General features: G+C 42.4%; 1 protein-coding gene across 3 annotated transcripts in view; it reads left to right on the top strand.

Moving 5' to 3' along the window:
• Nucleotides 1-19,284, top strand: part of LOC107185341 (tyrosine-protein kinase Btk29A) — a 186,048-nt gene that overhangs the window by 5,533 nt on the left and 161,231 nt on the right. For all 3 annotated transcript variants that reach the window (XM_015573006.1, XM_015573004.1, XM_015573005.1), the window contains exon 3: nucleotides 11,151-11,436. In XM_015573006.1, the coding sequence (XP_015428492.1) occupies nucleotides 11,151-11,436 (286 nt within the window). The remainder of the gene's footprint in view (nucleotides 1-11,150; nucleotides 11,437-19,284) is intronic.

Raw genomic sequence — 19,284 nt, 5'->3', positions numbered from 1 at the left:
TCCAAGGCACAACTAGCTCGTCGACTAGACGACACAACTAGTTCTTTACCCCGTCTGTAGTTACACTCGGTCACGGTTAGTAGTTAGTTCTATATAACGTGCTCTCGTAGACCATGTGTAAAATTGGCAGCGCAGGCGCCCCGGGGGCCGCCACCGCCACCTTCTCTTCATCCTTTCTTCCGTTGGCTACGTCGTCGAGTTCCTGGCGCTCCTCAGTCGGTGATCGTCGTCGGGATCGGTCTCTCCGCGAATGCTCGTTCCCCCAGCGAATCCAGTTTCCGTTCTCGCGTTCACCACACGACTCCTTTACCGCGTTTAGTCTGGTTTGTGACCGACGTATGGCACTTCTCTCCAACCCTTGGTCGTTCTAACCATCCGCGACGTTAGATCGATCGATCATCCGAACCAGTTGGAGAACCGTCGATCTTGTTGAATCGATCTTGTGGAGACCTGTCTTGTCTTCGACGGGAGTTCTGAGAAAGGTTTGCAACGTCCATTTTTCTGGAGGATCCTTGATACGGCGGGGACCACTGGGATTGTTTGAAGAACATTAGAAGATCGTTCCGAGGTCATCAAACTGGACGATTCAGACGGCAGATCAGACTGAATCGTATCTCAGAGTAGATCTTCGAGTGTTGGGTTCCAGTTTAATTGATCTGACGGTGGTGGCAGGGATCTTTTCAGGAGCCAGAAAACTTTGTGGGGGAGAAATCGCTGTTCATCGAACGCGTGAAAAATTCCCGATCTTTTGAATCTTATGTCCTGCGAAGGATCGCGGGGAATCGATCACCAGGTCGCGGGATAGATCGTCGAGGAAGTGTGACTTGTGCAGGAGGATCTTCGAGTTCCGATTGGATCATCTTGGTTTCCTCGTATTTGGAAGAACTAGTGGTTCTTCCTTGAAGCGTTTCTCCACGTGGGGGAGGAACGAGCGAGGGTATCCTTCCGTCGTGAGCGCGAGACTTCCCGCACTTCCGGTCCCCGACGTGCAACGTGGAGGTAAGATCGACTTAAACGAGAAAGTACTCTGTTACCTTAACTGTAAATCCTCGATGAGTGTTCGAAGGATACTCGACACTGACAAGGAGAGGTCCCCAGGTGTAACGCTGACTTTTTAACCCTTTGAGTGCAATTGACGCATATATGCGTCCAGTGAAAGCTATATGTGTGGACTAAGGACGCATATATGCATTTACCAATTTTTTCGATCTTCCTTGCGCTTGTTTTTAATAAAAGAATCGACGTTCCGAAATAACTTTCCTGTATTATTTAATTTGTCGTATAGGAATTACGATTATAACTTAGTTGCGTCTTGCGTATTTAATCGACATAGTTCATATTAGCAAAAAAAGTATTCCGTCCCTAACGATCGCAACCGCTAGGCGCGTGCCGTCCATGCGGATTGTGTCCAGAGATGGGTAAACTCATTATCTAGATAAAAAGTTTCGAATAACGAATAAAAGATAAAAAAAAGTATTTCATCATTTTTACTTGTTTAAATGTGGAAGTATCAATTTTTATAAGATAATACTACTTTTATAAAATTCTGCCCAACTCTAATTGCTTCCGCCGGGAGTATTTAGCATTGAAAAGGTTAATGGGATTCAGCACAGTGATAGAGCTTGGAATTCTAAGGCCAATGATATTTGTTTCAGCCGCATATGTCCATTAGTCTGTGAAATATTTAATGTTGAATGTCGTGGAGCCTTCGAACACTCATCGCGGATTTACTGTATCGCGGACCTATATCCTCTTGTCGCGGATTATCGCAGGAACACTTCGACGATCCAGTCCTCGACCGTGAATCAGTCTTTAAAGACCTCCCGGTGCTTCTGTTTTTTCTCTTCTTTTTCGTTTTTCGTGTTTTTTCTCCGCCATCGATACCACCGTTCCCGGGACGGATAGATGGTTCTTTTTATCGGCGGGAACTTTCGTGACAAATTGCGTTCGGAAGTTTCACGTCTCGATCCTCTGCGAGAGATCTATCGTTTCGTTATGGCGTAGACGAACGGAGATACAATGATTGGGAAAACTGAAGAAGATATTTTGTATATTTTTGCAGACGTACTGGAATATATCGAAAGTCGAACGTATAACTTTGTACAGGATTGTCTCGATGAGTGCGACGTACTCGGGCTCACTTCCGAGCATTCGTGGCGAGGTGGAAAGGTTTTCAGTAGCCCCTCATAAATTTGTTTTTTGCTTTAAGCAGAGCCTTTGCTTAGCTTCTGTTTACTCTGTTTTGATTGGTTCCACAGAGGGACTCCCCCAGTGCTGGGAATAACGCCGTTGCTCGCGTCGCATTCATCGAGGAATTACTGTACATTTTTTTCAAACGTAATAGTACACTTGTGCAGTGAGCCATTTGATATTATATTGAACACTATTGCAAGTTTTATTAGACAGAGTAAAGGTTAAATAGACGCTATACACGTCTTTTTTTTTACACCTTTTCATGCTATATTCGACACGTCAATTATTATACTGAACTTGAAGATGACTCTTCGAAGACACTTCTAGTTGTCAGTTTTTCGCCGAATGTTGTCATTGCTAAATAGTAATTTTTTAGCAGAAACATACATACGTCTTTGTGACGTTTATCTATGAATTTGGCTTAATGTCCACCTTTTAATTTTTTAATGAATTAAAGAGATTAATTCTTTAATTCATTTAACTTTAGTATTTAACATAACTGATGTTACTGCTGTGAAAATAAACTTTCCATTTAAAGCTTCGATCGCGCTCGTTTCAACTCTGTTTTCTTGAAAACCAACAGTCGAGAACCATTGTACTCGAAACAATGACGATGTTATTAATTTTTTAAACAATACATATGCTCCCTTTTGTAGACACTGTATGAAAGAGTTCTTTTTCCCCATTAACGCCCAGACCCTTAAATCATCATTTCAAAATTATAAGAATGATATACCTATATGTTGTATCTTATTATTTTCAAGTCAATAATGTCGACATTCAACCGACCTATTTTTTTCTTTATTTATTCTTAGAAGTAGTACTTAAATTACTCAACCGAAAACGTTAAGATCTACCTTGTATCGGTGAAACCACGGATCCTCGATGACAAAAGTTAGACATTAACCGATTACAGATTTGGACGAACTTTAGTTAACTTGAGTTCAAGGGTTAACTTTCTCGGACGGTATACGCTTCTCAAAGACTGGACAAGCACCCCTTGTACTCGTACAGAAATACTCTCGAACAGAATACACATCCTTCTTGGATCCTTTATTTCATCCTCCGGGACGCAGTGGCCGTTATCGTATCCCTCCGCTCGGAAGAGGAACAACGACTCGGGGATTGATCCCTCTCGATAATATTTCCGCCCTGAAAAATCCCGGTTGCAATTGGTTTCTCGAGGGGTTTCGTCCGGGAGGAACATTTGTTGTCCCACGGACGATATTCTGAAAGGCACCCACGCCCACACGCTCGTCTCAGACGTGGGAGGGGGCAGAAAGCACGGCATTTAATTAAAACCAGCCTCATTATTCGTTGTTACTTCCCAATGGTGAAAAGGGGGAGGAAGAAGAGTAGCCGGAAGTCACCCACGAATCGACCTGGGAACCGATTCAACGCGAATTTCAGCCGGAAAGTGGATTCAAGCGGAATCCCGTGAAACCTGAGGCAAAATAAAACATTTTTTACCTTCTTTTTTTAGAGGTCGTTAAGTCGCTCCGGGGAGAGGGTTATTCGTCTTTTTCTCTCCCTCACCATCGGTTTGCCCTCCCACTTCCCGTGATTACACGGTTCGACTAATAAGTACCGAGGCTGATTCTACGGGGTGGCGTCGAAGTGTACACTGCTGAACATAAGTATTAGGACGCTTATTTTGTGTGGAGTAATTCCGAAAAAACGTTGAAAACTCATCGAAGAATATTTAATTAGTGGTACTTTGTGTAAGTGGAAAGGACCAGGATTGGTCAGACACGCGAGTGAAATGGTGCTCGAGTGTAAAATCCATTTCGTCTAGAACGAAGATTCATATGAAATTTATTTTTCCGCGAAGAATCGTCGCCTTTCAGGTTGTACTATCGGTTCGAAGACACTCTCTATAAAATAACAACTCGAGTATTGTGAAGGTTGAGGCTAAGTGCACCTGAATCTGCGGTATCTTTACGATTTTCACTGCATGGTATTTGTAACTCCTTCAGTGCAGATATATTCGGTACTCCATCGGTGCGTTTTGTGGGTGTATTCTGTTGGTGCGTTTTGTAGGCGTTACTCTGTCGATCTGTTTCGTTAGTATACCCTGTCAGTGTATTTTGTCAGTATATTCCGTCAGTGTACTCTGTCAGTGTATTCTGTCAGTGTATTCTGTCAGTGTATTTTATCGGTGTATTCTGTCGATGTGCTTTGTAAGGGTATTTTGTCGATATATTTTGTCAATGTATCCAGTCGGTGTATTTTGTCACTGTATTTCGTCAGTGTATCCTGTCGGTGTATTTTGTCACTGTATTTCGTCAGTGTATCCTGTCAGTGTATTGTGTCGTTATATTTTGTCGATGTATTCTGCCGATTTATTCTGCCGATGTATTTTGTCGATGTGTCCAGTCAGAGTATTTCGTCCACATATTCTGTTCGTGTATTTTTTAGTGTACTCTGTCAGTCTGCTTGTATTTGTTGGTGTGTTTTGTAGGTGTATTCTGTCAATGTATTCTGTCTCTATATTTTTTTAGTGCACTGTCGGTGTATTCTGTCTGCGTGCTTTATAAGGGTATTCTGACGATGTATTCTGTCAGTCTACTCTGACGATGTATTCGATCGAATGGGAGACAATTGCGGTCCAGGAAAGCGACTCGCACAGAACAGAGAGGCCGGAACAACGAAGGGCGCGGCTGTAACTCGGAAGAATGACGCCAGTAATGAAGGGCGCCGCACCGGTAGTCGGCGAATCTAATAAAGACGTCGTCGCACGGGACTGTTCACGGATGCCTAAATGAAATTTTCTCTGGCGGCGTTCCTTCCGCGTCGGTCCCTCTTCGGCCCTGGGTTCCGGGCAAATATCTGCTGGAAGAATCGAGTTCGCCGCGGTGCCCGAATATCTATCGATTCGCCGTTCGTATGTCGTTTTCCTTCGGATTTCTTTGCTGGATTCGTAATTCCAATCGATGGAAGGTACATCACCGCACATTTGTATGATTTGTCGAGAATTTTGTCCCTTGGGATAAAAGAGTCGATATTGCAGCAACTATAGTTAACAGTAGAATTACCGAAGCGGTCAAAATAACTGGTGGTGTTAGAGAATCAAATTAATTGTGGTAGTAGATTGTTATAACGACGATTAAAATGTTATAACGATGTACATTCCCGTCCATAAGTATTAGGACAATTATCGAATATGCAGTAAATGTTACAAGCCATTACGAAACTGTTGAATGTCGGAAATTAATATTGTGTAGGGGATATTAAAGCTCAATGGTCAACATTTAAGCTACCGTAAAGTAATAAAAATGACTTAAAATATTTTTTGTACAGGCCAGATGTCTTAATACTTATGGGCGTTAGTGTATTTCCTCGGATCTTTCACGTTTTCATTGCAACATAAGAATGAAGACATTAGTTCATTTATAATTTTGAATATTTCCAGAAGTTTTATCCCGTTTTTTTTATCGATCCTATAGAAGTAGCTATACGTTTATCGTCGGTAGTTCCAGTGTTAAAATGGAACGCGATCCATTAAACAATAAAACAGACTCACGAACAATAGTGTCACGTAGACAAACAACAGCGAATACACAATATCCACGAACTTCTTGGCATCGAATCAATCTCCTCAAATACCGAAAAAAAAATAAAAAAAAATCGTAAACCAAACACTGCAGATCCTTTGTACACAGTACGCGAATACATACAGCACGGGACCTGCGCGCGTAAAAACGGTAAAAATATGTATTTCCAAAACACAAAAACTTCGTCAATGAAACAATAAACTGGACGAAAGATCGTTAAATCCGGGGACTGGAAATTCATTGAAAAATTGAAACCTGCAAACAATGCACTTTTTTTTTTAGAAAAAAAAAAAAAGGCTAAAACTGTTGGCACATGCAAATTCCCTCGTCGAGGTTGGCTGGAGCCAACGGCGCGAATTTATTATTCAATGAAAATATCCATGCGCTTTCCCGGTTCTGTGTTTTTAGTCCACGGCGACGGTATAATTCCCGTCACCTGTTCTCCGCTTGGTCCTGTACTTTTTAATCCTGGTAATGGCATTAAGGGGGCCGCATTAAAACGTAACGCGATTCATAAAGGGGGTGGTCGAAACACGCGAAATAACCTGTTGGGGTGAAGCGAAGTTATCGAGGCGTGCTGCACGAAATTTCGCGCGGTGTTCCCCGTTTATTGCATAAAACCCTTCCGGGGTGTGTACACGCAGCCAATATCCGCTCATAGTCGGGAGGGAAACTCGATTTGTCTCGCCGGATTTCCGCCATTCGAAAAGACTCACCCCATCCCCATGTATTACCGGTTGCGTTCCATCATGAGATCTGGCTGCACGCTGAAACCACCCTTTTTGCAATAAGACCGACGGGACGAAAAATTATTCAGTTTTGTTTTGGTAATATTCTCTCGAACGTTTACTGTGCAATATACACAGAAATCGGGGATATTAATTCGTGGAGTTGTTATAAACGTTCGTACACTGATAACTAGGACTTTTGGGCAAATATTGTTCTTGAAAGATTTGTTTATGGAAACTAGATGTATAAAGATTTCTTTATTGCATCGATGGTTTTATTAGGTACCAGTGAAAATGAAAACTGGCTTGGATTTATCGAACTTTTTAAGTGTACGGTAACCGATGACGCTATAGTGGCGGCAAATGAGTATAGGAATTATCGATAAGTGTGACGTCTGAAAATTCAGTGCTGAGGAGCCTTCGAACACTCGGTAATCAACGTGTTAATATCGTGAATTTCAGACCATTTGGTACGCTATAAATGCATAATATCTGTAAGTGCAGAAGTAGTGAGAAGAGTGCTCCAATCCTTGAACTGCTGCGATCTTTGAAGTGTTACAATTCTCGAAGTCTGATCCACATATTACAGGACACCATATACATTCTGTAAACGGTAAAGCACGTCAGCCTAAAGAGACCCACCCCGTATTATCGGTTATACGTTCGAAACTCCTGCTACACGTTTCTCACCCTTTCCACGCTGAACTAACCCCCCCGTTCCCAATAAGACCGACGAGACTAAAAAAATTGTTCAATTTGTCGCGCGTGTACCAGACGGGTTTCCGTCGACGTCGCGTAATTTGTCCCGTCGGTGGGTTAGCTGGAAAAGTAGTACAGCCGGGGCTGCTCGAGACACCCTCGAGTGGCATAGAGAGTGATACACTTATGGATGAGTCGACGTATGTGCAGAGGGGTTGGGGTGGAGCTCTTGGATTAGAAACCCTTCCATATTTTATCTTTTTGGCGGTTGGAATGGACCGCGAGGAAAGGTTGTGGAGAAAAGGGAGCGAAATGGATAGGGGAGTCTCGTTCTGGGCCTGATAGTGGATTCGTCGGTATGGCTGCCTACTTCGAGGAAGACTGGCTGCTTTGTACGAAATGGGAGGATGGGCTGGTGTCTGTGTAGATATGTAGCAGTTTTTAGAATGACGTACAAGAGCTTAGAACTTTTTGGTCAATCCAATATATTACACAGTACCCGATTAATTGCATTGTTCCTCAACTGTATCCACTAACAGTCTTCTTTTATCAATTCCAAGGAAACAGACACTCTGACCGATCGTAAAATGAACGAAACGTTACGTTCCTTTCGATTCGCCATCGCAAATCTTTCTATCGCAGACGGTCTTATCTTTTTTTCATTTTGAAATTCCATTCCGGTTCGACTTTCCTCCCTCCCTTCCTTCAGCCGTCTGTAGGCGATAAAATCGCGGAAGTTCTCCCGAGTCGCCGGGTCCAACTTCGGTCTTTCATTTCACGCTTTCACTATTAATTCCCCTCGTCTTTCCTAAGTGGTTTTCTTCGTTCGCTGTCTCCCATTCTGCCCTACCCCCCTCCCCTTTAATTCCCCTCGTCTTTCCTAAGTGCTTTTCTTCGTTCGCTGTCTCCCATTCTGCCCTCCCCCCCCCCCCTCCCCGCCGATGATAGTGGAGGAGGGGGTAGGAGGGAGATCCGAATCCCTTGACCTCGTTACGTCTTCGGCGCGAACCCTGTACACACATCCCCCGCAGGATTTTCCAATTTTGTTGCCATTAATGGGGCAAAATGAACTCCCGAGAATGATTCTCTATCGTGTTCGGACGTTGAACGGTGAATGGAGAAGAATGTTGATGAAGAAGAAAGTTGGAAAGTCTACCACCTTCGATCTACTCGGGGAAAACACTTTCCACAGAAGGGATGTGACCATTCAGAATCATTGTACAGTAACGTCTCCATAGATGGCAATATTTCGGGACCTCCGAGTGGCAATTATAGTCCCATCGAAAAAGATATGCGTTTATTGTTGGTAGTTCAATTGTTAATGAAACTTTGTGGGGTTGTAGAAGGCACCGAGTTATTCATTTTAATATTCTATCATTCTCACTCATTTTGACTAAACAGGAAATCTGCGGAAAGCTATTCTCAATTCAATCCCCACAGCCTATTGACTCCATAAGGGATTACACTTATTAGTACATCTAACAGAAAATCAACCTCCCTCGAGATCCCTAAAAAAAAATGAATAATCTTCCGTCCTAGATCACGTTCGAACGTCTCTCCAGAATTTCGCGTGGCTCTAGAAAACAAAAATCCGTTCCTGGTCGTTCGAATCTGCTGCAAAAAAATATTACAAATTGCAGCGCGATATTATATCACTTTAACTGCGACACGTCACTGCCCCCCCACCCCTCGGATCCCACGAATCCGTGGGTAGAAGGAGGATCGTAAATCACCGTACCTCTTGCAAAAAGCCGCGCTTCCCAACCGGGCCGGTTTTTGCCGTTCGAGTCGAATGAAGCCTCCCGGGGGCGGGGCCTTCGACGAAATAATGAAGAATAACTCGACACCGTGTAAAATTGACGCCCGTGGTGTTTTATCGCCCGACGACCCTCCTCGGGGCGTTTCATGGGACGTTAAATCGCGGCTGAGACGAAGAACCTCCACCGGGCACCGGAAAAATTCCATTCGAAAAGAGACGATTCTTCTTTGGTTCACTCGCGACCGCCGTTGCTCTTCCTTCCGGTCCCCGTTTTTCACCTTTAATTCTGTCGGAGAGGTCTTTGTTTCTCTCGGGACATCTGGTCGAACGAATAATTCGGTACAGTAAATTCTCGATGAGTGTTCGAAGGCTCCTCGGCATTGGACATTAAATATTTTATTAACTAATGACCGTATGCGGCTGAAACAAATATCATTGGCTTTAGAATTGCAAACAATCACTGTGCTAAACCTTATAAAAAGGCAGCGTTACACCTAGGGACAAAATTAATTTCTTGTACATAATTTAGATATTTATAGTAATCCAGGATTAACACGACGCCTTTACGAATGTATAAAAGGAACGTTCGAAAGGAAATCCTCAAATTACCACCAGTATACCGTCAACGTACAACGTAACCGACATGATGGCCATTTACCATTCGCAAAATCAAAAAAAGCATCTCACCAGACCGACACAGCCAAAATACCAAACCGACAGAACGAGCGTTCCTCCGGGGATATTTACACTTTTATTCGAGCCTGCCAGTCGGTTCGCGACGGAAAACCGGGGCTGATTGACAATGCTGTTCGATTTTTTTTCCTCCACCCTTCCCAGCCACCCTCTGATATCGATAAAACGGAAACGAAACCGTCGCACGTCACGTTCCATCTACGTTATCGAGAGAACAGCTGATCGAGATTACACGTGGTTTCGATCCTTGTGCAACGTCGAACAATTATTCGAATAATCGGAACGGAAATGCTGTTTGGAGATCCCTTCCGGTCGTGTCGCCTCGAACTAACCGTTCGAATCGGCTGTGAACGATACCTTAAACCACCAGTAATTGACTGTATACCAGTGAATGACAAGGCATAGAAATGGAAATCATAAATTTGTAATTATTAAACATTTATGAATGGAGTGTAGTTGCACTTTTAATATCCAATATTTTCAGTTTAGCGTATTAAGAAAGCATTAAAACGTTGAGTGCCACTGTATGTAGCCCTTTAACTACGCTACATTTTCCTCTAACGGAAGCCGAGTTTGCACGTCAGTGTACATACCATCTTTCGGAATATGTGACGTCGGAGAAACACACGGTGGGTGAAACGGATCGTTCGAAGAAATATCGTAACAGGGAATTTTGGATCAGTGGTGTCGGGTCGCTTCGGCTCTCGACTGTGAATTCAATCTTCTTGGGGTGTTGAGGATCTACCGTATCGCTGGGATCGGCGGATGGGAATAAGACGTCTGACTAGAATTGGGACTGTCAGAGTTGATGTTCGAGTGGCGGATAGCTGGTATACTACTTCATATTCCGTCGTTCCATTTCAAGGTGTTCATTTTGACGCCCTGTTATTGCATTCGTTGAGGAACGGGTATCGTTGGCTGTGTGTAACGCCATTATTCTTGCATCGATCATCTTTCGTTTAATCGAAGAAACGTCGTTCCTTCCAGCAATCAATACGGTTTTTGTGTTGGATACCTTACGAAAATATTGATATCACTGCCATAGGAATTGAGTAGGAATTCTTGTACAGATAAAGTACTTGAAGAAAATTCAGTTCTATTGTTCATGGTATCGATACTTACACTTGGTTGTTATGGAATTGGTATTGCTTGGTATCATTCCAAAAGTATTGAAAGTTAATACCGAATATCCGAGATTACCATGCCTTTCGATACGTCTCAGATAGTACTTACAGTAGTGGACGAAACAAGTCACCACTTTAACGATTTGTTTTACTTTTATTATTTTTTCATTCACGCTAAGAAATAATAGGAATATAAAGGATCAGAAAGGTGGTACCTTATTTTCCGCTACTTGTAGATATCGAATTGTCTATCAATATGCATCATATAAGGGGTTATGCCCTTAAACATTTGCTTAAGAATAAGTAATGACTATGAATCCCGGTCTCTGGCTCAGTATTATTTTTATTTTTTATTAACACGATAACGAAGGACATACCTGGTTTTTCTTTTCTGTCGCAGCGTCGCAAGGAACGAGGTAGAATCGCGGTCGAGAGCGTCCACGTGGTTGAAACGGCGAGCCTCGGGAGCAACGCCGGCGGCGTCGGCGGCGGCGTCGGCAGCGAGGTGGCAGGCAGCGAGGCAGGAACAGGCGGAGGCGGCGGAGGAGGAGGCGGCGGGGGTGGCGGAATACCACCTGGGCTACCGTTCCAGGTGGGCTATCGAGAAGCCGGCCAGGAGTACACGCTCTACCTTCTCGCCGCCCGCGAACAGGACCGCGCCGAGTGGATTCGTGCCATCCGTGCTGGTGAGTTGTTCTTCTTTTCTGTTCTCTTGCTTCTGTACTTCATCGTCTTCTCAGTTTCACTGTTCTTTTTTTTTTTTCGAGTCTGCTTTCTATCGGATAACCAAGATCCTTTGATCTAATGACACTATCGCAGAGCCCTTGTTCACTACAGTAAATCTTTGATGAGTGTTCGAAGGCTCCTCGGCATTGAACATTAAATATTTTATTAACTAATGGCCGTATGCGGCTGAAACAAATATCATTGGCTTCAGAATTTCAAACTGTATCACTGCTAAACCTCATTAAAAAGTCAGTGTTACATCTGAGGACCTCTCTTTGTCACTAGCGAGGAACCTTTGAACAGTTATCGAGAATTTACTGTATTCGCTACATTCGCGTCTACCATCCTAAACGATGCACCTATAAAAAAAATAATATCCTACTTCATTTACCCTCTTTATGCAGATCATATAATATTTCAAGTGTTATCTGACCGCCTTAATTGTCAATCTCACCTTCGTTCTCACCTTTTCTATGGCACCGGTAATTCCACCCGGACACGATAAAAACCGGTCGCAGGAAAGCTGCAAATTACGATCGTAAGTCAAATCTCCCCTTCCCCGCCGGTAATAAGCGCGCGACCCAGATTCTGTGTCGTCGATCTCTTTTTTTAATAGATCCCGCAGCGAAAGAACGTCGTTAACCATTGTGACTCGCGGCTCCCCCCGAAGTCGGGGGGTGGGCAGTTTCGTCCTAGTCCAGGCGTTCTTTAAGTCAGTCTTCATTAAAGTCCCCCCTGAATTAGTGTTTTCGGCCGAACGATAAAAAAAAAGACGAACAAACAACGGAAGAGGGACAGGGAACAAACCCCCTGTCGCTGGGAATTTTATTTTCATCGCTTGGTGCTCGCGCACTGCCTTCCGTTTTCCTCCCCCTACCTCCACGTTTGAAATTCGCCATTTTAACGATCGTTTACCCCGGTCGTTTCGCTTCCGCCAAAGCGGAGCAATTATTCGCTGAATTAAACTCGCTTGCCCTTTGTCACAACCGAACAGTTTTCTTCGAATTAACATCTAACAACGGAACGAGGCAATCTCCGCCAAATTTTTCGCTGCTCGACCCCCTTTCGTTCATTGTACTCTACGTGAAATTGTTCAGTTTGACGGCAATGACGGGGTTCGGTGAGAATATTGAGAACAATACAATACGGGTACATTTATCGACAGAAACGAAATATTTTTTGTTTAACATCATATTTTTACTCTTGATGATACGTTCCGTGTTATACAAATTCGCGTTATAAAATGCCGTGTTATAGAAATCCCCCGTGTTATAGAGATCCCCGTTTCATAAAAATCCCTGTTATGGAAATCCAAGTCAAAGATATCTGTGTCATAAAAATTCGTGTTACAGAAATCTCCCATGTTATAGAGATCCCTGTGTTATGAAAATCCCCGTATTATGTTAATCCGAGTCATAAACATCTGTATTATAAAAATTCGTGTTATATGGGGGTGTACTGTGTACATACACGTGTCTGCAAAATCGTTACGAATCACGGTTGACCAGGCCGCCAGTCTGGATGTGTCAACTAGTGAAATTTGGCGTAGAACTATCCAAAAATGACACGTTCCCGCAAGCCTTATAATTTCGTTTTCGAGCGTGTCTCCTTCTTCCAATTATTGCTCTATTCCATTGCCTACTCGAAACCAGGAGCGAAACTTTTGGAAAACAATCCCGTGCTCGCTCAGGGCGAACGTTTCCCGCCGAGTAGAGGCGGTCGAACTGATTACGATTAATTAAAGGCGAACTGGATCGAAGTGTTGAAACTAGTTATTGTTCGCCGGGGGCTGTAGTTTTCGTTCGAGGGAAGACACGATTGGAAAACGAGACGGGAGTGAGCTATCGACGTGGTAACAATAGGTGGCCGTTCGAGGTCGGTAAGATTGAAAAATCGTGTCTGTCTTCTTTAATCATACCAATTCGTTTTCTTCAGAAAGTTTAAGTGAAACAGATTTTTCATTTCATTTCAGACATACTTAATATCACCTTGGACACATGTTATGTAACTTCTAGGTAACATTAATTCATGTACGATTTTTGTGATAACTAGATTACGGATGTTTATGCAAATATAGATTTCCGTGGATTAATTTCTTGGACGCTCGGGTCTTTAGAGGAACTAGGAATGATTTATTAACCTGTTAGTTAATTATTGACGAAGTGTTGGCCTGTCGTCGAAACAATTTCCCTCGGTATAAAACGATTTTTCTCCTCGTCGTCGTGTTAACCCAGTTCACGTATAGAGATTCTTCGGTCCTCAAATATTTCATATCGCCCGGTGTGTACTTTCGAGGTGGCGCGTCACGTGTCTCGACGTTGAATAAATTTTCCATCGAGTCGCAACGGCCGGACGCCGCCGGTGGAAATACAAAAAGAGTTATGAATAGCAAACGAGAAAAAAAAACGAAGAGTTCACCGCGACATCTTTGTTCACGGATTCGAACACGCGGGAAATATTGCACGCGTGCTGGGTGAACGATGCCCTTGTCTACGACGAGAATATTTTTATTGGTTCTTGTTTGGTGACCGAGGAAAACTCATGGATAAACTTTTTGGTTGTGAAACATTGTTGGTTCTGGAATGTGTGTACAAGGGTCTGAAGCATTTTTTCCTATAAGAATATTGTCCCGGCGCCGACTCGAGCTCGGGACAATAATCGAGACGCGTCTGTATTCATTTGTTCTCTTTCTCGTGCATTGAAAAACCGACAGAATTTAACGTAGTGCTTCGTTGTGGCGGTCGGAAGCGTTAACTCTGCGTTTCGAACACTTCGTGAAATCGTGTCTTTCCGTGGTCGATTGTTTCGTCAGACGAAGTTCTTGCCCGTGAAGTAACGTCACCCGGGATGACGACAACGAGTCCTTGTTGCCCTAGCGGCGTGGAACGAGGACGGGACGAAAGTTATCCCGCAGAAATTACACTACAAAGCACCAAGTTCCCAGCGGAGCTCGCCCGGCTTTTGTTCATGATACATGGCTCCTTCGATACTCTATTCGTCAACTTCGAAGACGCGTCGAAGTTGCGGTCCAACTATTCTTACCATCGCGTGTAACCTGTTCTTGAAACCGTCGTCTTGATCGTCGAGGATGACACGTTCGAATATTGTAATTTCCGAACCGCTCGACGAACTCGAACGATCTTTGAATTTATTTAGATAATTTTATTAGTTTCGTAATTGAACATACGGATGAAGCATACCACAAGTAGAACGCAGAACGTTGACGTTTGGATAATAAATTAGGACACGTTTAGAGATATGGACGTACGATAAAAATATGTCTCACGATCCTTAATACTAGAATTACCAAAGTGGTCAAGAATTACTGGTTCATAAACTCTTATAAAAATTATTATCACGCCATAAACCGGGCATTTTTGGAGGTTCTTCGCAACTGTTATTGTAATATACAGTGTGTCCCATGAACTCTGTCCACCTGAAATATCTTCTTTACTTCAATTAATATGTGGGAATGTTATTAATGAAAATTGTTGGATTTAAAGAAATATATGATACTGTAGTAATGGTTTCGTGGTAGGTGGACGGTTCTTAAATAGAATGTCTAATTTTTTATGCTTGATTTTAACAGAGTATCGAATTCTCAGTATAAAGGTACTAAGGTACATTTATTCTAAAACTCACCGTTTCTAAGATACTTGACTTTGTCCAACCTATTCATTTTCTAAATTCTCTTACATCCTATTAACCATCTGCAATGTCAATGAACATAGTTGATAGAAAGAATTTAGTTAACACTAAATCCAAAACATCCCTGTACAATTCTATTTCATTAATTTTCCAGTGAATCATCAACTTCCCAACGATCTGCAATCAATCCTCAACATTCATAAAGTTTTACAGTTACCTTCCAGCGTCTTCTCATCGAAACATTTTTTAACGATCACGATACAGTAAATCGAACCAACAACTTTCCAAAGATCTGCAATTAATCCCCTACATTCATCAAGTTTTCCGGTATTACGTTCAAACGTTTTTGCCATCGAAGTTCGTCCATTTCTTTTTTTTTCAACGATAACGATACTGTAAATCCTTTCGGCGTCGAAAATAGAAAAATCTCGCCACGCTAAGGGCGGTTCGAATCCTGAAGATCGAGCGATCGTGAGCAATTTTTCTCGAAGAATATACGACCGTCGTTGTGGCGGATCCGACGAGAAACTTAACGGCGGTATCGGTTCCCTCCGTTCGCCGAAGTTGATTCACGCGCCGGAAGTCGCGTCAGAAATCACCGCGGATCGATCCCTTCTCCCTTCCTTTCTGATATCGCTGACGTATCGCGATTCGTGGTTCTCCCGTGATGGATTTGTCGCCGCCGCCGTGGCTCGGCACGAAGTTTTAACGAGTTTCCCCAAGAATCTCGGCCGACGTCGATCGGTTATTATTCCGGAAATGGAATATCCTCGAGTTTTTCCGCTTTTCGCGCGATCGATTTAGTATTCGACGGAGCTTCGATTCGAATATTTTTCTTCCTTGCCTGTGTACATCACGGATTCTATTGTTTAATTTACTATTTATGACAGAATAATATTTCTGAGGAGAAAAATGTGTCAAATTGACACAAGGGAGGGATGAGGGTTAAATTATTTTTACGTGCTGGAAAAGTATGTATGATGAAACAATAATTACTTTGTACGTGTTGAGAAAGTATACAATTCCCTGTAACAAACACGTTTATAACATCGAAAAGAAAGACTTTATGACGAGCGTTCCATAGTTCTCGAACAATAACAACAACGAACGCTACTGTTCACTATTCTGATTGACCCACGGGTGTTGTTTCAACGAACAAAGTCAAAGTTCCGATTGGTTTCATGGACATGATGCAATCTATTGTGGAGGCCACGAGCAGTTTGTTGGGTTCTGTATTTCTGCCCGAAAAAACGATATTACGCTTGACAGTCTCGGAACTATGGAGTTTATTTTGAAAAAAAAAAAAAGATTAAAAAGAAGAGTACAGTTATGGGAAAAAAATCTAGTTTTGGCAAACGAATCGTCCACTAAGGTGAATCTACGTGTTCGAGGAATCTGTTCAACGAAAGCGGGGGTTAAGAATTCCCTACCCCTCGCGAAATAGCATAAACCGATCGAAAAATTCCAAGGGAAATCTGTTTTAGGAGAAGGAATAGGACGAAGGGAAATGGGAATTCTTTTTTCTCTGAAACAATGTCGACGGAACGCGGAACGGAAAATTGGACCGATCGCGACCCGTGGAAATGAAATACGGTTGAACCTCCCCGCGTCTGAACCGACACGGTACGAATATTCGAGTAAACGGGTTTTCGAATAATGAAATACCCGTTTCTTGGTATTTTCGAAGAAGTTCCACTGACGTTGAAGAACGGATATTTTTCGAAATTCATGTCTCTCACTGCTCAGTCCTGTGATTGTTTGAAATATTATTAGATTTACCAGAACGTAATCGATTATTTTCTTTGATGTAGGGTGTACCACAAGTCTTTGCAACACAGAGGCACAAATCATGTGATAATTATTCTAGGAGAACAGGTTTACGAATTCAGACTTAATATGCTCTTTCAATTACTCAAAATCTCAAATTTTCATTGATTAAACTGTTTCTTTTATTATTTTCTATGCTGAAAAATCTATTGGGGTCACATCTGTTATCAAGTGACTTATTAACCACCCTGTATATTACCCACCTGTAAAAATATATTCTCTAGAAGATTTCGTTGGTGTTGAGGTACAAAATTAGCCATTTTCTACCACTGTTCTTAAAAAAATCGGAATTCTCGGTTTACCGAAGTTTCCATGTTGGGAATTGTAGGGACATTTTATGTCGGAGCTTTAGAACCGGTTGCTTCTCCGGACACCTGAATGGCTATTCAAGCTTCTCGTGCGCGCGCGCACGCGGCAATGATCATCTTGAAGAGAAACACTGCGGCGACATTTGAAATGTATGCAAGTCAAGCTCGGTACCGACTGAATATACGTTTTTTTCTCTCTCCAGAATCGGTGTCGTTCGTCCTCAAAGGTACGGAAATAACCGTGCTTTCGAGAACAACTCGCGCGACTCGTTTCGATAATTGGATCTTCCTGTAACGGATACGGTGTAGACTTTTCAGACGTAGTCCCCTTGAGACTGTTCAGCGGTAGAAAACGATGGAAAACATGGTGAACGTTCTATTTACCTGTTTCAGGGGTACGTTGAGCTTGTTACGAACTGTTGATCTTCGTTGCAGCTATCGTGGAAGATTCTTTTGTAAGGGATGTTGCTTGCTTAGGGTACAATTGATGACTGATCTATGGAATTCCTCTGTGGAACATTTTTATCGTCGCGAATTGAAGTATTTCTTAGGGGTAGTGGTTCTAATGGGATCATTTGATAAATGTAATTAACATAGAATGTTTGTTTAAGCCTTTTGCAGTGTTCGGGTCACTTTGACCAAAACTCAGATTTCAATTTTTAAGTGATTCGGTCACTTCGGTAATTTAATTAACATAGAATGTTTGTTTAACCTTCGTGCAGTTTTCGAGTCACTTTGACTAGAATTCAGATTTCAATTATTAAGTAATTGCGTCACTTCGGAAATTTAATTAACATAGAATGTTTGTTTAACCCTCGTGCCATTGTTTGGGTCAATTGGATCAGAATTCAGATTTCCATTTTTAATTATATTCTTTGTCAGGAAAACTTGTAAATTAATTTGAGACTAGCAGTCGACTTATAACGATCGAGCGATATGTAAGTATATTTCTTTAATGCGATTTTTGCTTACACCAAGAGACACATTAATTCTTACTGATATCAAGTGTTGACTATCCATTCAAGCATGAAAAAACGTTCACTTTCCAAGGAAAATCGCTCGTTTAAGAAACTAGTGAATTAAGAAACAAGTGAGACTATGCTTTGAGCCGGTTGATCTTTATCGTCGTCGACTTCGTGACCGGAGAACTCTCGGGTAAATGCATATGCATCCCCGGCGCCGTGGAAAAAATTCCCAAGGCTTAAAAGGTCCCGATCGATGCCAAAGCCCTCGAGCAATTTGTCAGGGGAAGAGACAATATCGACGAGAACTATTGTGCACGACAGCCCCGCTCCCGACGAAAGTGCAAAGTAGTCTGGTTCAGCTTATTCCTCTTTATCGGGCTGGTTCTTTAATTATGCTCCGGTCGAGGCCTTCTCCCTTGGCTCTGTCTCGTCGAATTCCACGGGAAGTACGGCGGTTAATCGCCTCATTATCATTCGGGGTCACTGAATTCATCGCGTTCCGTCAGTGTGACACCTTTAACGCTCGTAATATCAAATCCCTTTTTTGTTACATGGACTACCAGCACGTCTGATCAATGATCGTCCTATTCTACTTATCGAGCAGATACGTGTTTGACCTTAATCGGTTTATTATCATTGGTAGTTACTGAATTCTTCGTGTTAGGTCTTGATTGCATTTTTAACCCTCGGAATATCAAGTCTTTTTTTGTCAAAGTAGTTTTCCTTGTTCTCTAGAATTTTTCATTTTTCTTTTTGGTCAAAGTCGTATTCCCTGGCGATAAAATAGAATAACGAATGTTAGTTTCAATGTGACCGCTACTGTTTTATGTTTGGAACAACGATGTGATGATGGATGTAAAATTGGGCAGTATTTATATGGTAAAATGTAAAAGATCGTACACGCTTCGTGATTCGAGATCACACAATACCGTGAAATTCGTGATAATTGTTTAAATTAATATTTACGGACTAGTTGGCATAACAAGTAATTAAAATAAAATATTGATTCTGCTGTATTTGTACGAAATAAATAAGCGTTAGGTACATATTTTCTTCGGAA

The sequence above is a fragment of the Dufourea novaeangliae genome, unplaced genomic scaffold (assembly GCF_001272555.1).
Source record: "Dufourea novaeangliae isolate 0120121106 unplaced genomic scaffold, ASM127255v1 scaffold60, whole genome shotgun sequence".
NCBI classification, from domain to species: domain Eukaryota; kingdom Metazoa; phylum Arthropoda; class Insecta; order Hymenoptera; family Halictidae; genus Dufourea; species Dufourea novaeangliae.
This window is presented reverse-complemented; position numbering and strand designations above follow the sequence as displayed.